General features: G+C 34.2%; 1 protein-coding gene across 3 annotated transcripts in view; it reads right to left on the bottom strand.

The window, feature by feature from the left end:
* The window catches only part of LOC150082919 (uncharacterized), a 207,076-nt gene that overhangs the window by 157,854 nt on the left and 25,448 nt on the right, over positions 1 to 23,774 (bottom strand). For 2 of the 3 annotated variants that reach the window (XM_090377679.1, XM_090377680.1), the window contains exon 2: positions 16,555 to 16,587. The exons of the other annotated variant lie outside the window; for it this stretch is intronic. In XM_090377679.1, the coding sequence (XP_090233805.1) occupies positions 16,555 to 16,587 (33 nt within the window). The remainder of the gene's footprint in view (positions 1 to 16,554; positions 16,588 to 23,774) is intronic. 3 annotated transcript variants of the gene reach the window in all.

Here is a 23,774-nt window from a genome sequence, read left to right as displayed (position 1 = left end):
AATGAGATGGAATTCCTCAACCAAAGGAGCAGTGACCAGATGTTTTATACCTGATATTAAATTCACTTCCTCAAAAAGTAATCAGCTTTGGTTCTACCCAAGCCTTGTTACATCATACATTCTAACTGGCCACGGCTCTTTGAATGCTCGTCATCTTCAATTCCATCTAGCTACGCCAGATACTTGTTTCTGCAGCGCCTCTGAAAACTGGAGTCGTGTCTTATTCTTTTGCCCAGTTTACAAAAATTTAAGACAAACATTATCTAGAACAGCACCTAATTTCTCTCCTGGAAATGAAAGATATCTTATTACAAATCAAAATGCCTTCTCAGTGCTACAAGAATTTGCTACGCAGGTTTTAAACAGATGATGCAGATTACTGAGCTGACTTCTGTACTGAACAAAACTACTTTTACAACCTTCCTGTGTAGAAATTCAGCATTATTATTTCCCTAGGATAGTGTTAACCTTTATTATGTATTATTCTGTCTTTTTTCCTCCCTTAATAATTTTATTTCTTTTTCTTTAATAATTATGATTTTTTAACATTTTATCTAATTAAATTTATTATTATTAATTTTATTTTATTGTTTGAAACATAATATTTTGTCAAACAAAAAAAGAAAAAAAAAATTTGTTTGAGTTTTTTTTTATTTTTTTTTTTTATGCTAACCCCTTTTGGCAGGATTCACTGGTCTCCAGTTTATTAGACCGGTTTTTTCACCTGCTTGTACCCAGATTTGGGCTTCATGGTTACAAGAATTGCTGGCATCCACTGCTATTACACTTCCTCCGGTGGATGCGGGATTCTTTGTGGTATTCACTGCCATACATGATTATAGGAGACTCCTGCACCCATAAGACTTGCATTCTTCCTATGGGTGCTGGAAATATTACATTTAGTTTAGTACGTTGAGCCCGTCTCCTCATGGCATGGACAGGTACTGGGAAGCAGCATTCCTGGTGATCACTGCTTCCTAGTAGCAAAACGGCCAGGAATAACTAAACAACACACACACACACTATGCAAACATGGCACTACACTCATTTCTGGCCATTGTACAGAGTTCTGTATATCATCACAGAGAACCATGGTGGAGATGAACTAATGTTTAGGGGCTGCCTTACATAAGACAACACAATGTCCACATGATCAGTATAACAAAAGGGCTATAGATACTACACGCACACAAATAGTGAGCCAGTAAATCAGAATCGAATATAACAGGGACTTGAACCTTCCAGATATTTATTGTAACTTGTGGGCTGGACACTCGCTGAGTAGTAGAACCTTTCTGGAATTGGGTGACCACTTTCTACACCAGCAGGTTAGAGAGGCAACCAGGGAAAGCAATACTAATGATCTGATTATCAGCAATGGCTCTTCATGCATTAAGACTCCAGATAAAGACAGTGATCGTAATATATTGATGTAGTATTTACTTAAAGATGTAACTATTGTCAGGAGTAAAGGGATTTTGCTTTCATAAAGGTGACTACAATAGTCTTAAACAGTTTTTAAATTCTTTTCAATGGAACCAACTAATAATGTTACCAAATACATTCAGGAAAGTAACTGTAAAAGCTACCAAACTTTTTATACCTACCGATACTGTTCAAGGTTCAGACCTAAATGGATCATGGATAAACTGATGAGACTAGTAACAGAGAAGAAAAATACATCAGATGATTATAAATTATCAGGAGGCAAACAAACATATAGTAAGCATAAACTGATGTAAAATCAAATCAGAAAAGGGGTTGGACAGGTGAGGCATGTTATGAAAGGTCTTTGGCTAGGAATGCAAAGAGAAGCAGCAAAGAATTCTTTGCTTACTATAACACTAAAAGGAAAGGAATGAACCGCACTGGTCCACTAGATATGAATGGAATAACTATTAATGATCCTGTCTGATTGCTAACAAACTGAATAAATATTTTACATTCACACATGAAGTGTTGAGGGATGGACATACCAGAAATATACTAACATATAACTGGGAGCTAAATGATTCTATGATAACTGGGAGGAAAATGGAACAGAAATTGTTGAGGATAAAACTAAATAAAGTGTGTGGGATGTATACAATTACATTAAGGGAGAGTCAGCAAAAGAGGATGTAAACCTTTAGCTATAATTATGAGAGCATTACTGGAGTCAGGGTCCTGATGGATTGGAGACTTGCAAATGTTTCTGCAATTCACAAATGTCCTGTTTTTTTTTTTTTTACATCATTAGAGATAGTCTGGTGGATTTTTGATTGTGTCCAGATTTTTTTTATTTGTTGCAGCCAAAACAAAATTGTATCCATTTCAATGGGCAGAGTTGGGTGTATTGGTGCAAGCTTGTTTTCATGCAATGCATGTCCACATAAGCACAGTCTAAAGAAGTGAGAGCCACTCTGTAGAGCAGGATGAAAAAAAGTTTCAGCACTTGCTGCAAGGGAGAACAGTCAAGGTCACCAGGCTACTCAATCCTGTCAAAGGCTCATGAGCTGAGTGCATCAGTAAAAAACGGTTAATATCTTTTGCTGCTGATGTTGTTTAAGATTGAGTGTTGTTCTGATTTTGCCTTCAGTCTTTACCACCTTTGAAAATGAATTCAAAAAGCAAATATCAAACAGTTAATACACATTTTTAATATTATTATAATGAACTAATGTATTTCAGTGAACTGAGCCATTTATTTCTAAATTTTCCTCCAAACCATTTTTGTTCTCATTTTGGCTAACTGTTATCTATAAACATGCCAAAAAGAAAATACATATTTAGCAACAAAATCAAGAAAATATAAATCATTTTTACAAATGATGTATATTTTCTTGAACAAACAAGAATGGCAGTCAAACTGTTTAGTTAGCAAATGAGCCATTTTTATAGCAAATAAAGGTAGGAACACATTTCCAATAAAAGAACACCAGGGTAACCTTTGAAGTGTAGATGGTACATCAAATTGCTTGGAATCATTTGTTGTGAAAGCAACAAAGAGAAAAGAGCTGCTGAAGCAAACCTTTACTTTCACACAGTATGCCATCAATCTTATGTTTATTGCAGTTACTTTGAATAAAAAAAAGGTATTTGATTCTGATACATGCAAGAATGAAGGCAACAAAGTAAATAATATACTTTGATTATTTTCTATACCAAAAATTTTAAGTGAGTTAAAAAATTCTAAATGTTTATTTTTAAATTAAAATTTTAATTTAAAACATTTAAAAATCATACAGGTGATGCCAGAGATACCAGTAATCATTTGCCTACAAAAATGTTTCCAACAGTTGTACAATACACTGATTTTAAAAATGGGGAAAATAAATGCATAATACTGGACTTAATATTTGAATCAAATGAACACTCAAAAACAATATCAGACCTTGTTACAAATTTATTAGACAGAAATGTCTAATACATTTTATCTAAGTGTATTGCATTTTCTGGTGACAATTGCAATAATTTTGATGGATGTACGAGGCAAGGTACAAATAATGTATTTTCAAAACAAACTTAGATCAATAAAAATTTGATTGGAATTGGCTGTCCATTCGGTAGAGTCTTCTTTATCAATGGACATGGATACCCTAATTTTTAAAATCTACAATTATTTTTCAATATACTCTATTCTTACAGAATTCTGTGATATTTTGGATACCTCTCTGAATTTAAATAGCTATTATACACTCAAAAACCAGATGGTTATCCTTATTTCCATCCACTGATTGATTATTACAGATGTCTGAACCATTAAACTCACTTTTTATTAACTGACACTATATTGAAAATGTTAATTTTTCAAAGATGAATTCAGTGAAGCTTATTTAATTCTTTTTCAATCACCTTGTCATTTTTTTCACAAGAATATTCAACAATTGTAAAAGCATGATAATTCAATTTTGAAATAATGTCCATTATAAAAAAAAATGTATCTGAAACCTTGCAAGATAGGATAAGGTGCAACTTTATTCCTTTAAAAATTCAAGAACTCTTTATTAAGAGCTCAAGGAAATAACTTTAGAAAGGAAAAGAAAACTTCCAGTACAATATAAAATAAGCTATTTAAGAGTGAACACAAATATTTGTAACTACAGTTAGGACATTAAATGAATTCAAAATAGTCAACCAGATAAATTTTTAAAGGTGACGTTGACTTCCAACCAGATGTAAGGTTGGAAGTTAACTTTCCCTAGAACACATACATAAAAAAGGATTAATTGTAGTTGACTTAATTTTTCAACGAGTAGAGTAATTTTTAAAAAACGTGTCATTTTTAAACTGAAGGAAGTCAACAACTGGTACATATAAAATAGACAAAATATTTTAATAGCTGCATTTCCAGAGTTATGATCAACTATTAAAACTTGCAGAACACTTTTTTGGCATAATGCCAAAATGAATTTTTTTGCAAAATGAATTTTTTTTACTGATTCAATCTCAGTGGACCAAAGAAAAAAACTGCATGAAAATACAGTCAGATTAATTTTAAACAAATTAAATTTTCAACACTTTCAGTGTTCTCAATTTTATGATTTCATTTTAAATCACAAAATGAACTTCTTTTCAAAATGGGGCAAGAGAAAAAATATGAAAATTAAATTTATTATATTAAATTTTTCTATTTATTAAGTACATTAAATTAATTACTAATTAACCAGGTTCATTAAAATATTATTTGTAACTTTTGTTTTTCTTATACAGTATATAAATGTTTCATGTTTTAATACAGTATAATATAAATATATAAAAATAATTGTGTATTTTTTCATTCCTTAAGTCATTTGTTTTACATTTTACTTAGAACAATATAAATATCATGTGCCCTAGTTTTGACCACAAAATCCTGGTAATTACACACCTTGTAATTAAACCTGAACTTCTCTTCCAGGAGAAAAATGACTTTAAAGAAGTAATACAGGACCATCTAGATACAAATGCAGTTATAATAGGACAATCACAGCATGGATTTATTACGGAGCAATCTTGTCTGGCCAATTGTCAATCTTGTAATTGCCGATCTTGTCTGATTGGCAATTACAATGTAGAAACAAAGGAAGCGAATGCAAAAAATAATTCTGACATCACATACTGTATTTAGATTTCAGCAAAGCCTTTGACACTCTTCCACATGAAAGACTGCAATAAGAACTGGAGCAGTGAGCCATGAGGTGGCAAGTTGCTGCTAGGGATAAATAGGTTGGTTGGGTGGCAGTGGCTATAAATGGGCACTTCTCTTCTCAGACTAATATTATTAATGCAATCCCTGGGGGGGGGGGGGGTGCCCTGATATTGAACTACTTCGAATAAGCATGTGTAGACATGTGTTTTTGTAAGAGGTGGCTCCTAGAATGTTAGTTCAACGCTGCCTCGTATCTCTGTGACAAACAGTACCACTATAAAAGGGCCAGAAATGTGAGTAGTGTATGTTTATGTGTATTATGTATGTTCTGTTATGTTCTGACCACTTGGCTATCCAGAAACATCGGTCACCTAGAGAGACGATTCTGGGCAATCGTCCACCACAGGGAAGGTGGGCCAGTCCAAATGGAGCACGTAATTTCTCAACTGAAACAAGTAAATATGTGGGCGGTGTTAGCATAACTAAGAGTAAGAAGCAGTGCATGTATACTTACATTTATACCCAATGCTAGGAGTGTAGTAAATAAATTTGATGAATTTGAAGTGCTGGTCAAGAGATTAAAGGCAAATATTGTTGGGATATCAGAGATGTGGCGTCACAGATATTGGGAACACAGAATTGGAATTTCGGGAGTACAATGTGTACAAAAAGGATAGACAGGATAGGAAGGGAGTAGGGGTTATGCTGTTAGTTAAGAAACAGAAAATCTAAGGAAGTGCGTCCAGTTGACATAGATGGAAAGTGCAATGTTCACTCAGTTTTGTGTGAGTTCTTCAAACAGGCCTCTGGGGTTGGGTAAATTCATATTGTGATTTTAAATGTTTCTCACCAACCACTTATAAAATAAAATAAAACACGGAAACTGGAATTTTGAAAACTGTGTTTACTACTATATATTTACAATTAAAATAACTTTACAACCAAAAAGGATAAAATACATAAAATATATACATACATCGAATAAAATACATTAAAATACTGGGTTAAGAGCAATAAAACCGACCGTAGCTTTTGAAGGCTCCTGCCTTCTTCCTCGCCGCTGAGGAAGAAGGCAGGAGCCTTCGAAAGCTACGGTCGGTTTTATTACTCTTAACCCGGTATTTTAATGTATTTTATTTGATGTATATATATTTTTTATGTATTTTATTCGATGTATATATATATATTTTATGTATTTTATCCTTTTTAGTTGTAAAGTTATTTTAATTGTAAATATATAGTAGTAAACACAGTTTTCAAAATTCCAGTTTGTGTTTTATTTTATTTTATAAGTGGTTGGTGAGAAACATTTAAAATCGCAATATAGCTGTGTGAGATAAGCACTGGGAAAGCAAAAATGAGGATAGGAGTTTGTTATATGCCTAATGACTCTAATGAGTACAATGAACAATTTTTAACTTCTCAGATATTGACTAGAACTTGTTTGTTTGTTTGTTATTTGGTTTTTAGGAGCATTAGCAACTAAGGCCATATTGCTCCGGGAATATGCGGTGATCATTCCCTGATCTTTCCGCATCCCCGTATTTGGTGGTGACGGGATCGAACCCCGGTCTAATCAAGAAGCGTGCGTTACACACTGCTGCTTCTTCCCACCTGGCTACGGAGGCGCCGACTAGAACTTGTGGGTTCATCACTCGCACACTAGCAAGATTTTTTGGATTTATTGGATGAGTGTTTTCTACAGCAACATGGTGTTAGAGAGGCAACCAGAGGGAGTAACACTCGATCTGATTATCAGTAGTGATTATTCATGCATTAGGAATTTACAGGTAAAGGAATCACTTGGCAGTGATCACAGTGTACTGATGATGGGATTTACTTAAAGATACAACTACCATTAGGGGTAAAGGGAAGGGTTTTTGCTTTCGTAAAGGTGACTTACCTTTTATGAAAGGTAGTCACCTTTACGAAAAGAATTTAAAAAATCACTCTGAGATCACAGTGGTCTCAGAGATTTTTTAAATTCTATACGGTGGGAACAATTGCTGATGCCACCAACAGCAAATTCTAAATGGGAAGCATTCAAGGAAGTAATCTTGGAAGCTACTAGGCTTTTTATTCCCACTAAGAAATACTATTCTAGGTTTACGCATAAATGGATATGTCATATAAACTAATGAGACTTGTAGCAAAGAAGAAAAATGCATGGGATGCATATAAATTATCAGGTGACACAGAAGCCTATGGCAGATACAAGCTACCATAGTCTGTAATCAGGTCACAAAGGAGTTAGGCAAACAAAGGCAGATTATGAGAAACCTTTGGCAAAGGATGCAAAGAAAAACAGCAAAGACTTCTTTACTTTTGTAAACTCTAAAAGGAAGGGGATGAATCAGATTGGTTCACTTGATATCTGTAGATCATTCTCAGATAGCTGCTGAACTAAATGAATATTTTGCATCTACATTCACATGAGGAGTTATTCAAGGAGAAGCGGGCCAGATGTTTATCAAAATCTAACAGGGAGTTAAATGATTTTGTAATAACTGAGAGCAAAGCAGAGGAGAAATTGAAGTTAAACATAAGAAAGGCACCTGGGGTGGATAGGATCTATCCAGTTATATTACATGAGGCAGCCAAGGAAGTAAGCAAACCCTTAGCCATAATTATGAGAGCATCCTTGGATTTGGGGGAAGTCCCCACGGACTGGAGATGTGCAAATGTATCTCCAATTCACAAAGGGGGATTAAAGGGTGACAAGTAATTACAGACCTGTTAAGTTTGACTTCTGTTCCAGGGAAAATAATAAAGTCACTGGTTAAATAGGCATTGCAGGATCATCTAGACCAGTGGTCTACAAACGTTTTCAGTTGTGCACCCTTATTTTACTTAACACATTTGCTGCCGATCACACGCAGGCACAGGATGTGACATCATTACCCAGAAGCCAATCACGCGGGTGCAGGATTCGTTAGACGTTAGTATGAAGTTTTCAACTTCAGTTGGCATTGTGTTTCTGCTGTGTATAGTTGTTTCGGCATCGAGTAAAGGGTGTAAACTATATGTAGTTGTATGTGATGTTGAACATTTTGTTATGTGATGTGTGGAAAAGCCTTATATCAGTTGTGCATAATGATAATTTAGCAGGCCCGTCGCACCCAAAAAGAAGAAAAGTGCAATATAAAAAATCCCTTACAGATGAAGAAATTGCAAAAATGTTGGAAGAGTTATCTGAGTATATCCCAGTGACCCCAGTTACAACGATGACGAAGATCTTATCCTTCCAAAGGACGCTTCGGATTCAGAAAGTGTAGATGAAGAAGATATTGTGGAAGAGGCTACACTTCCACAACAGGATTCCGGCGAGTTGGAAAACATCATGTGGGAAAATGACGTAACATCGATGAAACATTTAAGTTTTACAAAAATCCGAGTCTTTGCTGCAACCCGTGTCAGGTGATAATCCTACAGATTACTTTTGTCATTTATTGACCGACAATATCTTGTATGAAATAATTACACAAATAAATGTTTATGCTCGTGAAATACTTCTTCCCAGAGGAAAAAAAGAACATTCTCGAATAAATGCATGGAAGGACACCACTAGAGATGAAATGCTGGTATTTTCTGGATTGATTTTACATATGAGAACCATTCGACAGAACCGCATACAAGATTATTGGAAAACAGATAAACTGTTCGAATTACATGTGTTCGCAGATAACATGAGCAGGAATCGTTTCTTATTATTACTGCGGGCCTTGCATTTCGCAAAAAATCCAGAAAAGAAAGAGGTATGTCCACGGGATCGCTTATATAAAATTCGAAAAATGGTGAATCTGTTCACTGCACGAATGTTGGAAATTTATTATCCAGGACGTGAGATTAGCTTAGATGAGTCTATGATATTGTGGCGTGGAAGGCTTGTTTTTCGACAGTACATTCAAAACAAATGCCATAAGTACAGCATCAAGTTATATATGCTGGTATGTTGGGCGATTCTGGTGGAAAAGGACATGCACAAAAAGTCGTCATGAACTTACTTGATGGGATGTTAGATGTCGGGCATGGCATATTTATGGACAATTATTACAATAGCTATGAACTTGCTAAGTGTCTTGCTGACAGACAAACCCATTGTACTGGGACAATCAGAAGTAATAGGAAAACCTTTCCGAAAGAGGTTGGAGAAAAAAAAGCTGAAGAAAGGGGAAACTTAATCAAGGTGTGCCCGTGGTGTAATGATTGCTAAGTGGAAGGACAGAAGAGATGTCAGTTACATATTTACAGAATACCAAAATGATATGGTTGAAATGCAGAACAAACGAGGCAAACTGAAATCAAAACCACTGCCTATAATTGAATATAATAGGTTTATGTCAGGCATTGACAAGCAAGATCAAATGCTTGCCTATTATCCTTGCAAAAGAAAAACCATTAGTTGGTCTACAAAAATATTTATGCATATTTTGCAACTAATAATGATGAATGCACACCATATCTATACTAAATAATCACATAAGATGCAACTTTATGACTTCTGTTTATCAGTGATCAGATCTTTATCTTTGAAACAGCCATCTGATCTCCCTCATACTGGGCATAATGTACCTGAACTGGAACGTGCTCAAACCACGGGAAGAAAGAAAAGGTGGAAAGATATTGAGGAAGCAATGCAAACATTGCTATTCTGAAGGGAAATGTAAGGATACAATCTATATCTGCAGTGTTTGTGAAGGATCACCCGGCTATTGCTTAGATTGTGTGAACATTATACATAAGTAACATTCTTACACATAGTATTTGTAATCTGTATTGGTTTGGTATGAAATAATACATATTTCTTAATGTTACCATGTTTTTTTTTGCTTTATTATTTACATACTATATTATTATGTTTTTGTGTCACATGCCAGAGGGTTATGCGGCATTTACAGCCAAATTTGACCTCCAGTTCCTATCACACATTGGCACATGAATCTCCAAATCTTTTGGAAACTGCTTATACGACACTTGAATATTGATATGGTATACCTAACAATCCCTTATTACCAATTTTCAAACTTTTTCGTTATGGAAACACAGTCGGCTTCTGGCGACAGTCTCCTCCTTCTATGCCGCGCTATTGACGATAGCATGCTGACTCATGACCGGCAGCGAACTTGTTAAAAGGACTAGCACACACACACCAGAATAAAAAATTAAATATATGTTTAATTTATTTTTTATTTATAAATCAGTTATATAGAAGGCATTACACCTAAAATCACACATAATTTTAAAAGAAGTTACATAATAAATCAGTTACATGCAAGGCATTACACCTAAAATCACATATAATTTTAAAAGATCACAAAAAAAAAAAAAAAAATTAAATTGAAATTCAAGTAAAAATCTCAGGTGGTAGATGACTTTCATCAACCGGTGAAATACCACCACTTTGCTTATTGGAGGCTTGAAGTGGTGAAACCCATGTTTAGTCTCTAGAGCAAAGTTTCCGGCATCCCCCTCTCCCCATACTTCTCCTTCAACCCATTCATGGTACTAAGTACTATAGGTTTTGATACCTTTCGTGTTTGGGGTTTTCATAAAAAAAATAAAAATAAAAAAAATAAATGCACATACTTGAACGTACACGATCGATGGCATGATCAAATAAAGCCAGGTGATCAAATAAAGCCGCATACTGAAGTATTAAAAAACATTTATTTATAATTTTTATTTTCAATTACGTTTCGAAAACTCAAGTTTTCATAATTAATAAATATTGATATATTGCAGATTATCTGGCGCACCCATGGATAATCTCACACACCCTACTTTGGAGACCACTGATCTAGACCAGGCTATAGTAATAATTCAGACAAAGCATGGGTTAAGGGGAAGTCTTGTCTGACCAATTTCATTGGATACTATTATATGGTCACAAAGGAGCTGAATGCAAAAAATAATTTTGATATCAGATACTTGGATTTCAGGAAAGCTTTTGATACTGTTGCACATGGAAGACTACCGTACAAATTGGAGTAGTATGGCATTAACCACAAGTTGCTACAATGGATAAAACGATAGTTGAGTGGAAGAAGAGAGAGAGTGGTAATCAATGGATACAGCTCTTCGTGGACTAATGTTATTAGTGGTGTCCCGCAGGGTTCAGTTTGGATCCATTACTGTTTTGTATATTTATCAATGATATTGATGAAGGTATATCAAGCTTAATGTCAAAGTTTGCCGATGATACAAAAGTTGGCAGGGTGGTTAATAACAGTAATGACAGTATGCTGCTGCAACAGGATCTGGAGAAGTTGGGCAGATGGGCTGAGAAGTGGCAACTGAAGTTTAACATCGATAAATGCAAAGTACTACATATGTGTAGCAGTAACCCCAGAGTAACATATCAACTGGGTGGTGTTATACTCAGGATAGTGGAGAACGAAAGATACCTGGAGATAACTGTGCAGTCAAATGTGAAGTTTTCTGAGAGTGTTGCCAGAGAAGGTCATGGGGTTTTGTCAGTGATATACAGAACTTTTGCAAGTAGGGATAAGGAGGTGATTATTCCCTTGTATAAGACATGGTCAGACCACACCTTGGGTACTGCATACAGGTCTGGAAGCCTCATTTTAGGAAGGATGTAGAGTTGCTAAAACGAGTACAGAGAAGGGCAACAAGACTGGTGGGGAGGTAACAAAGGGGTGCTCTTTGTTACTGGAGACTAGGCACCTGCGAGGCGATCTGATAGAGGTGTATAAGGCCTTGAATGGATTGAGCAGGTTCAATGCTGATAAGATTCTTCCCCTTGCTCAGATTACGAACCTGAGGGGGCATAAACTAAAATTGAGGAAAGACATTTGTCGAATAGATGTGCGGAAATTTGTTTTTAGCCAGAGAGTAGTTGATTGCTGGAACAAACTTCCATCTGTCATGGAATTTGATAGATTAAATAAATTCAAGGCAAAACTAGACAAGCATTTAGAATGAATGGATGGGTGCAATGGGAAGGGGTGTTTTCCCTTTTGGCTGATGCTGTATAAGCTTGCTTTCTTGCATCACATGCCTCTATTAATGCTAATGCTAATTCAAGACTCTGACCCACCAGATGTTGCCAAAAGGTTTGCCAGATTCCTCTGGCAGCCCACTCCAAAGAAGGGAAAAAAATTAATATATAAATAATAATTTTTTAAAAAATCCTGTGTGTGAAGGAAAAAAAAAACTGAACTGCCATGCAATTCGTATACACATGTAAGAGAAAGAGAGAAAAAACAAAGGAAGGGCTACCCAGTGCAGAAGTGGGGATTGGAGGGAAAAAAAAAAAAAAAAAAAAAACACTACCCCATGAGCTTGAGGAAAAAGGTAAATCAGTATTGTATTCTGATACGTTGGTTTAGAGTTTTGGAGTAACCACTCGAGATTGTCTTCTGTGAGCTGCATATTATTCAATAGGTTTTGTCTCTTGTCAGTGTACAAATTGCAGTCAAAGAGGAGGTTCTTCCAGTCTTCTGTGGCTCCACAGATGCAGCCCAAGTTAGAATTAGCTTTGCATTCATAGATCCATGCACAGTCAAACAAGCAGGATGGCAAATAAGCAACGCTTCGACAGTGGATTCATGAATAGGTAACACTTCATGAATGGATTCTCGGCGGATACCACTGGTGAATACGTAATATTAGTCTTCTCCACTGGCGAAGCCTTGCTTATTCAAGGTAGTGCAATATCATGCAATTCACTGTTAAGGCATTCACAATATGAAATATAACAGAAATGATGCCATTTCACCTACTTCGGTGATTTACTAAGAACTAGTTATGCATGTACTACAATCATCCAAACATTTTGTAGGTAGTAGATGACTTTCATCAACCGGTGAAATACCACCACTTTGCTTATTGTAGGCTTGAAGTGGTGAAACCCATGTTTAGTCTCTAGAGCAAAGTTTCCGGCATCCCCGCCCCCCCATACTTCTCCTTCAACCCATGCACGGTACTAAGTACTATAGGTTTTGATACCTTTCGTGTTTGGGGGTTTATATAAAAAAAAATTAATAAATAAAAAAAAAACTAACTTGTTTGATTACCAAAATGTTTATATTGTTTAATATTTTTAAATATAAAAATAATAACAAATTTCTATGTTTAAAAAACATATTAAGTGGGAAAATGCCATTATAATAATACACCATGTATTCCTTTTTTATCATGAACTTTTTATGCGGGAAAGCTTTTTACCCTGTAAACTTCTTACGCAGGAAAATAATACATTACAATATATAGAGATCAAATTGGGAATTAAGAAACCAAACCTAGTACAGGAGAAAACTTATGCGGGAATTTCTTATCCAGGTTCTACTTTATATGATATCGAAATCGGTTTTTTTTTTTTTTTTCATCTAGTTCCTTTGTCAACAACATTGTACTATCCAGTCAAATTGAGAAAACAAGATTTACCCTTAACAAACCCCAGCTGTGTCTGAAGTATAATTGTAGCCTTGTTTAAATTATCCTACATTACTTCTTTTACCAGTGACTCCATTATTTTCCCTGGAATAGAAGTCAAACTAACAGGTCTGTAATTATTCTTGTCACCCTTTGATCTTCCTTTGTGAATTGGGGATATGTTCGCACATCTCCATTCCTTGGGAACCTCCCTGAATGCAAGGATGCTCTCATAATTATTGCTAAGAGTTTGCTGCTTCTGTTAATATAACTGATTAGACACCATCCACCCCAGGCTCCTTTCTTATGTTTTAACTTTAACAGTTCCTCTTCCACTTTCCTCTCAGTTATTACAAAATCATTTAGCTCCCTGTTAGAGTGTGATGAACTTACAATATTACCTTCTCTAAAGACTTCCTCATGTGAATGTAGATGCAAAATACACATTCAGTTTGTCAGCAACCCAAGAAGGATCATTAGCAGTCATACCATCGATATCAAGCAGACCAATTTGATTCTTTGTCAATCTTTATTGACAAAGGGAAGACAAAGAAAACTGCTTGAAGACAAAGATTGAATTATGTGAAAGCAAGGATCAATTAAGTCTTGTTGGAATTAATTAATGTTGTCTCAGATGAATTGCCATTTGGGTTATGTAAGTTAGCATTACTTTTACTGCCAAGTCTGAACGAAAACAGCAGTAATAAACAATTTTTCATAAAGAAAAAAATATATATATTCAATTCTCAAAATGCATTCACTACATTTTGATGCACCTTTTAAAGGAGTTTAATGTTAAAAAAACAGTAAATAAACTGAATTCTGAAATACATAAATTCGACAAACTTTCTTATCTGGGAAATTTCAGAATCTACTAAAAAAACTTGGTTATAGATCGTACCTATGAAACAGTAGCGGGGGTTTTGTGGGGGGAGGGGGATTGTGGCACAGTGACTACTTTTGGTCATAGTGCATCTGAAATAATGCTCTTCAACTGATGCAGCATATCTGGACAGAGATGGATCAGATTTACAGCAAAAAGTGTTGAAAAGAAACTTGGCTACTATGAAATCATAACATCATACTTCTAAGAAGCAATATTTTATAACAAAGTTCATTTAAAAATTTCATTCATCACAAAAAAAAATTAACCACCAAACTGGTAAACACAGCTATAAACCTCACCTTCTTTTTTTAAAATGTTATTAAAAATGTTCTTCTGAGGAAATATCAATGAAAAATGGACAATTCAATTCCTATCGAGAAAGAGCATGACATCATTTGATTTCAATGTCTGCTGGTTCAGCAAAATAACTTCCTGAAATGCCACCTTGGTGTTTTGTACAGCGGCAATTATTTGTTTATATATAAAATGCCATTTTACTTGAATTTAAAAAAATAAATTAAAAATATGTTTAACTATCTTAACTTTTTATTTATTAAAGATTTAATTTGAAAATTTTTTAAATTTTAAACTCACTAATCTATATATTTGGTGAGCCACCTATATTAAAGGTATTTATAATATAGGTGGTACATCACCTATATTATCTACATAGGTGATGTGTCACTTAGATAACTATATATTTTACATAGCTATCTAGGTTGCACATCAAGTTCCAACTATGTTCTCAACATGGCTAATACTTTTTAGAAAAGCATGCATACAGTAATGTGTGGTTGTTTGTTAACAAGTTTCACTGTTTTAAATGGAAGCATCTCTTTAAACACAAGTTTCAAACAATGCAGTTTCTGACTGCTGGAAATGTTAGACCTATTGTGACTGGAGATGAATATTGGAATCACCACTATGAACCTTAAAACAAGGGAATCCAAGGATAAAACATTCCCAAGTCCAAAAAAAATTTGAAGTCCATGCCTCAGTTGGCAAAGTATGTTGACTGTTTATTGAGACTCTATGGGTGTTATCCACAATGAATTTTTGGAAAAAGGGTCCAAAAACAATTTGCTCAGGTAGACCGAAACAGTGGGCAAACTTAAAAGAGAAATCAAATGAATAAGGCATCACAATACACCAAATGCTGTTTCAACACAATAGCCTCACTGCAATCATGAATCGCCAAAAATTTTGTAACTGAGATTTTAAATTGCTCTGTATCCTTCTATAGTCCAGGTTTGGACCCCCAAGCAACTTTTTTTTTTTTTTTGTTCCCAAAAACTTAAAAGAACAATCCTGATGAAGAAGTTAAAGCATCCATGAAGAGATGGTTGGCCTTTCAACTGAAAGAATTTTACTTCAGTGACATTCAAACTAAGGAAGGGGTGGGGGTGTACATGTATAAAAATGATTCAAATTAAAGACTTTTTTATCTGCAAGTAAGTTTCTTTTTCCTTTGTTTACCTCAACTCCTTCAAAAGATATGCAATCAGAGACATTACTTTACAAACCATCCTCAACACGAATTTTTTTTAACAGATTTAACCTTCTAATTTTCTCTCAGAAAATAATTCTTCAGTCTTTTTTCAGGGGGGAAAGGAAGGGGGGAATCCTCATTTTCAATACATTTGTAACAAAAGTACTACCAATAGAGTATAAGCAAATTACTGTGCAAAACAAATCGTTTAAATAATGACAGAACAGTTTCATCTTTAAAATTTGATAAGCAATTTGTAAATACCAGATCATCTCGAGATAATATACAGCCAACTGGGTGTTTAATCTATAAAAACTTCCTTTAGGTATAAAGGTTTTAATGGATATTAGTTTCAAATTTTAATTGATATGACATTTTTATGAAGAGGAAATATTTCAAATATCCTATTTAAAAGCTGTGGTATTATTTATAATTCATAAACTTTAAATTTTAAAAGACTAAAATGTTAAAATTTACTTTTAAAGATTTAAAAATACTGTATATCCAAGCATGTTATAATTACATATAATCTCATTAAAATATTATGTAAGCAAAATTTATAATTAAAATCTGACTTGTAAGCTAATTTGCAGGTATTAAACTGACAGGCAAATACCATTTTTTACAAATTTAAACTTCAAAAATTTTAATAAGGAAAAAGGAAAATTCTCTAACCTGTTAACACTTGTACTTCAAAGCTTTGGGGACCTGAAAGTTTTGAAGTACAAGTTTTAACAGTCAATAAAAATTGTTACATCTATTTTAATCACTTCACATTCTTACTATATATTTTACATATAGCATAAAAATATCAAATATTTTAAATATTTGATAAATAATTGATAAATATTTTGAAATGTTACACTTGAGTGGCACAACTTTTTAATATTTAGAAGAAAAACTTCAAGAAAAATTGAATGATAAATAAAATACAATTTAGTAATACATACATAACAGAAAAAACTCATTTAACATCAATTTAAATTTCATTATTACATTATATAAAAAGACTGCAAATTATAAATTTCCAGATGCCTATGAAAGTACTGTACTTTAAAGTTACACTTGAAAAGTTTGATAGTTTTTGATAGTTTTCAAACATACTTTGATAACATTAAAATATGCTTGAAATTCTTAAACTTTCCACTGGTAAACCCCCACTCAATTAAAACTTCAAATCAAAAAATCCCACATAAAAAAAAAAAAAAAAAACCAATGAGTTACATAAATATACATACATTACATACACACAAATAAAATGCTAGTAAATATGAAAAAAAAAAAATTCTGATGGCAAAGTTTCTGATGCAATAGAACCTTTGCTTACTACTATATTTTTTAATCTTTCAGAAATGTAAATCTTAGCTGCAACTTTTGGGTTTGAAAAAGCTGCGAATTAGGTATTTGTAAACAGGAGAAAATTAAATTAAGTTTAATTGGCCAAAACAGGTAAAAAAAAAAAAAAAAGTTTTTTTTGCAAAAAAGCAGTTTTTTAGAAAAATTAGGCAGAAAACAGATTTTTTGGAAGGAGGTTCTTTTGAAATCCACACTACACTAGAAATTAAATTTCACTGACAAAATAGACATTTTATATTAAAATATTGCTATGGAATTGTTTAAACAGTACAGTATGCTTTTAAAAATTACCTTATCTAACATTTTCTGTCTGTGGATTTTGTTTGTATTGTCTACTAGATATTAACTGATTATGGTTATTTAAAGAAAGATACTAAGCGAACTTTTTTTGCACGTTAAGAAATGTTGAGTCAAAGTTTTGTATATAACAATGGCACTACTGTCCAGACTTAGCTGTCAAGAGCTTTTCCAAATCTGCACTAGATAGAAGATCTGAATTCAGTTAATTTTTTTTTTTTTTTTCCTGGTTGAATAATTTGACACAGCATTTGCTATGAGGAATTATTAAAATACCAAAAGTGACTTGGGATAACATTTACATTTCATGCTTTCTTCCTTGTGCATTTGTCATCTGCCTCGAAAGGACCACTTTTCAGCAATTCTTTATTTACTTTTAACAATACTGGGAATTAGTGAAAGTTTTTTCCCTTTTTTGAGAAATTGATTCATTTCAAATTTGATTTAAAAAAACCTATTTTCTGAAGTATGTTATTAGATGATGAAATGGTTCTATACATAATTTAACTTAATGCTTTCAGGTGCCACAAGAAGTGCTTTGGTCTTGGGAATCCATGACAGAAAATCACTCGCCACTTAACTAAGTCCACAATTTACCAAACTTATTCATAAAGTCATATGGCTCTCACTACAAGTGCACTAAATATTAACACTTCATTGTATCATATCAATATAAAAATCACCTGGGCATAGCACTGACTGTCAGGCGGCACCAGGGGGGAGGGGGGTCCCAACTCCATCTGGACAGTACAATGTTTAAATTTGCACTAACTTGTTTTTTTATGCCATAAAAAAACACCTTAAGGTAAAGTTTTACCATGCTAACCTGCTTTGAGTACAGAGATAACATGTATTGTTTCTGTGTATATTTCTCATTAGTCTTTTGTAATTGTGATTGACAAGGTAGGAAGCCTTTAAAAGCCTTTATTTGCAAATTTATTAATCTTGTATAATTAAATCTTTAATTATGCAAGATACAATCTTTAATAAACTTTTATTAATCTTTATTGCTTTTTAAATTAGGAGAAGATTGTTGACAAAATTAACAAATTAACATGTTCACTCTCCCAATGCAACCTTGCATCAAAATGAACTGTTATTTTTGTGCCTTGATGCAGATATGCATCAATTGAATTGGGGTCAATAAATGAGCACTGTAAAAGGAAAAGCATATAAAATGAACTGAGTGATATTGGCACACTGACTGAGCCATGGGCTATTGCATTATGGCTGGGATTTTGTTTAGTATCAATTGCACTGCATAGAGAGTGCTATAAAAGCTCTATATTTGGTTCAGTTTCTTTGAATGGTGAAGTTATTTTATCTGGTTTAGTATTTTCTACAAGAAAAGTTATAATTTTTTAAAGATTATGCTTGCTGAATTTTAATTTGTTAATTTGTGAAAAACAATGTCGTCCTTAATGTTTGTCTATTGATAAAATTTTGTGCAAAAAAGCATTTTCTTATAAAATTTTACCCTAAAGAGTTGTGATAATGGATCCACAGCATGTGACATCAGGACTGAAAAAGAATGGGGGTGGACGATGCACTGAAAATGACATTGAATCAGCTGTATCTGATAGTGACATAGAATTCTATTCAAATGATGTGGATTCTGAATCTTGTTCAAATGCAGACAAACAACAGATGCCGGCATTACTTGGAGTGATGATTCTTTCACAGATGAAATCCATTTACTAAAAAACACTGCCCACTTGTTCCAGCTCCCCAGAAAAGTGCCCAAGGCACAAATAAAGGATCCTCACAAATATAAACAGCAGCAATTAAGTGTTAAGAAAAAATTTAGGGAATTTTTTAAAAATCTGAATTTCAATGCAGTTATCAATTTTTTGGGAAAAAAAAAAAGAAAATGTTTCTGCAAAACGATGGAGAAACTATATGATACCATCTATAGTAAAATGGTAAAATACAGAAGGAATCAAATCAAGTCAAAAAGACAGCTTCTCCATTGCAAATTTGGAGAGTTGAAAAAATGTCTTTCGAACCATCTTTAAGTCTTCTGAACATTGTAATACAGCTGATCCAAATGCTTTTTTCTGCAATGTTACTTCTCAAGACAATGATTCTGCTGAACACAATGTAGATGATCTCCTCTCAACTGCCATTATTGTGTAGACAAGGATGCTAATGAAACCCATCAAAGTTATAACAAGTGATACACAGAATTTATACGATTGTATAATGAAAACAAATGCAAAATCGAGCCAAATCAAGATGAAGATACAACTTGGCTCAATCGTTCCCTAGATGCAATTATCAGTATGCAGCTGATCCAGCACTCCTTTTACATAAGGGAAATGGGTGAATCCAGCAAACCATCGAAAATCAACAAATTTAGTGCTCAAGATAAAGCATCTGAGATATGACTGTATATAACCACATGAAAAAGATTTGCTAGATCAGGAAAATATATGGCACTTCATGAACAAGATTAGCAACTCAATGATGAGTAATGAATTAAAGAATTTCTGGATCTCTGCTGACAACTCAATTGCTGAACACAGAACAAGTTTTAGATCATTCTGTTCATAAATATCGTCACAAACTTTCACTCTTTTGTACCCGACTCTAAATACATCGGCTAAAACAAAAGCAAAATAATAATAATAATAATAATAATACAAGAGAGAGAAAGACACATAGATTTGGTGGTTCAAAATGCAAACACAGTCATTATCTACTGTGCAAAATGCTACAATGACATACATGACAATGGAATGTATGAAGTTTTTGGTGTAAAGTTTATCAACTGTGTGTGTGTGTGTGTGTGTGTGTGTGTGTGTGTGTGTGTGTGTGTGTGTGTGTGTGTGTGTGTGTGTGTGTGTGTTATGTTGTGTAAAGAGAAATAATTGTTTTTACTGTACTGTAACAGTATACTTTTCTATTTACTGTACAATACTATTCTCTCACTTTGGTTTTGCTTGTACAGTCCAGCTCACTGGCAACTTATAATCATTTGAAATTATATATAGTAATAGCCATATAGTGTAAGGAAACCACAAGCTTTTGCTGCACTAGCCAGGTGGGGGGGATAAGTAGATAAGAAAATATTTGCTTCCCTCCTCACATAGGTTATCCAAGTGACCTTTGAATTTATTCAACTGTCAGCCTCAACTACCTGTGAAGGCAACCTGTTCCAGCAATCAACGACTCGCTGGCTAAAAGAAAACTTCCTACAATCTAGTGTAAACCTCCCTATAATTTGAATTTATTATCATCATTATCATTATCATAATTAGCCATATGGTGCAAGGAAGCCTGAGGCTTTTGCTGCACCAGCCAAAAAAAAAAAAAAAAAAAAATTCTGAGTTACCCCTGAGAGAGAGAGGGAGAGAGAGAGAGAGAGAGAGAGAGAGAGAGAGAGAGAGAGAGAGAGAGAGAGAGAGAGAGAAGAGGGAGGGGGTCAGAAATAGAAGGGAATCACCAAGAAAGAGAAGAATGATGATATCCAGCTCAGGACCCTGGGTGTGCCAAGCCCATACTCACCAAATGTGAGCCCCTGGGGATAAATGCCCACAAGTATTGGAATTCTCTATAACAGTGAAAGCTCTGCCTTTTGTTCATTTTACTAACCCCTCTCAGAGCCCTATAAACTTCAATCAGGTTACCCCTGAGGTGCCTGGTTGCCAAGCTCTGCAGCTCACATATATAGTCTTTCCTCATATACAGTATTCCTTACAATTGCCATATACAGTGAGACTGTGACTACCATTTTTCTACAGGATGTTTGATAAATCATCGATAGGACACCATGGGCTTTCCTGGCTGCTTGTTTACACTGTTCAGAAAACTTCACATTTGCCCGTATTATAACTCCCAGATCCCTTTCTTCCTCCACTATTTTTAATTCAACCTCACCACGTGTGTAATTTATTTTAGGGTTGCTACCCGAAGTGCAAGACCTTGCATTTGCTGTATTAAGACAAAACTGCCATTTTTCTGACCATTCTTGCAGCCTGTTAAAGTCATCCTGAAGGAGCACTGCTAGGTATTGATCATTAACTATGCTACCAATCTTTATGCCATCTGCAAATTTTGACATCAAGCTTCGATCTCTCTGTTTCTCGATCTATGGTTACGTCATTTATGAAAATCAGAAACAACAGAGGTCCAAAAACCAATCATGAGAGATCCCACTTCTGACAACACCAATCTGAAGAATATCCATTAATCAAAAACCTCTGCCTTCTGCCCTGCAGCCACCTAGCAGTCATCTTAGAATTTTTCAGTAAACCCAACATGTCCCAGCTTATACAATAGCCTCTCATGAGGGACTGACTCAAATGCCTTACTAAAATCTAAATAAACTATGTTGAAATTGTTCCCTACATCCAGCTTGTGAATAACTGTCAAAATAGCCTACTAAATTAGTTAAACACGATTTTCCCTTAACAAAACCATGTTATGCGTTATTCAGAATGCCATATCTATCTAAATCTCCCTAGATTGAACTCAATCATTTGCTTTTAAGATTTTCTCTACCACTGAAGTCAGACTAACTGGTCTGTAGTTACTAACTTCGCTCTAAAAACTGTTTTTATGTATTGATGATACATTGGCACTTTTCCAATCCAAAGGAATCTCTCTCTCTCAAGTCCCAAAGATGTCCTCATAATTAACTTCAGTGGTTCAATACACTCCTCAAAATTATTAGGTATGTACAATTCCAGGAGGATTACTTGCCTTTATGCTCAAAAGTTTTTCTAATAAACACATACTTATGCACATATTTATTTGGCACCTTTCCTGCCATTACATACACAAAGCACCACCACACTACACTCTTTCTCACTATAGTAAGCCAAATTTCTATCAGCAGTTCAAAGTCATTCACTAGCTATTCTGCAATGCATTCATGCTACAATTCCATCCCTTCTCATCAACAAGCTATTAATGTAAGAAACACAATGCTTCTGTAAGCAGTTAGTACAATGAAATGTGTGTGTGAAAGATATATTATTATTAGCCATATGGTGCAAGGAAGCCTGAGGCTTATGTTGCACCAGACAAAAAAAATTCCCACGTTACCATGAGAGAGAGAGAGAGAGTAGGAGGAATCACCAAGAAAGAGAAGAATGATGATATCCTGAAACGATCAAGCATCATTTCAGTTTATGGTAATCCGTGAGCACATGTTGCATATTCTGATTTGTTATATACTTTGTGTATAAAAATTTATATACAGCCAAAGTATATACATATTCTTATTACCCTAACTGCAAACAATGAGTGCAAATCAAATGCAGTACCGTAGAACGTCGGTTATTCGGAAGTCAGTTATCTGAAATAATTTGAAAGGCTGATCTTTCTTCTTTTTTTTTTTTTTTTTTATTAACAGTAGTACAGTAAGTGCCGGTTATAGTGGTCAAATTTGCAAATTGAATTTTGATTTAATAAGCAAAAGTTCGAGTTTACTACCCATTTATAAAAGATTGAACAAACAAAAAGTGCAATAAACCGAAAACTGCAAATTGTTTTTATTGTTTTATGATTGTGACCTCTATTATTCTATGCGACCTTCGGAAATGTGCTTTAGAAAAATATCACAGAGACTACTAAGTTTTCTCTGAAACCATGAATGAATTTCAGATTAGTTTAGCTCCAGATTCAGTAAGAATAATATCGGTCTGAAACTATGCCGTTTATTATTTCTCTCAATGTTTTACGGTAAAATGTGAACAAAAAGAAAACGTATAGTTTTAACATCACAACAAAAAATAGAAATTAATAGAATTAGAAAAGGTAAAAATTTAGGAAATCTCTCCACAGAATTTACGACATCAAGAAAAATTTCAATGCTATAACAGAATTTGTGTCGATTATGGATAGTGGGGGAGGATCTAGCAGGAAAAAGACAATGTTGAAACCTTAAAAATGGCACTTTAGAGAGTGAATTAATTTGTTTTTTTTCCTCTTCTGAAGTGAAATTTAGGTGAACCAGTGTCTGGCCCAATGTTGTGTGAAAAAGGCATTGGATTTTAATCGAAAATTAAGAGGTAATGAAGATTTTAAGGCAAGCACAGGTTGGCTGAAAAATTTTAAACTGACACAGGGTATACGTGAACTAGATATTCAAAGCGAGAAACTTTGGCAGAAGTGTCCTTTAAAAAGTAAGTTCGTTTCAGTTAAGCAAATTACGAGAAAGAAAATGTTTATAATGTTGATGAGATGGGCTTATTATGGAAAGCATTACCGAGAAAAACCCTAGCTACTAAAAGAGA

This window comes from Mastigoproctus giganteus, chromosome 7, assembly GCF_048544385.1.
Source record: "Mastigoproctus giganteus isolate SK-2022 chromosome 7, ASM4854438v1, whole genome shotgun sequence".
Lineage (NCBI taxonomy): Eukaryota > Metazoa > Arthropoda > Arachnida > Uropygi > Thelyphonidae > Mastigoproctus > Mastigoproctus giganteus.
This window is presented reverse-complemented; position numbering and strand designations above follow the sequence as displayed.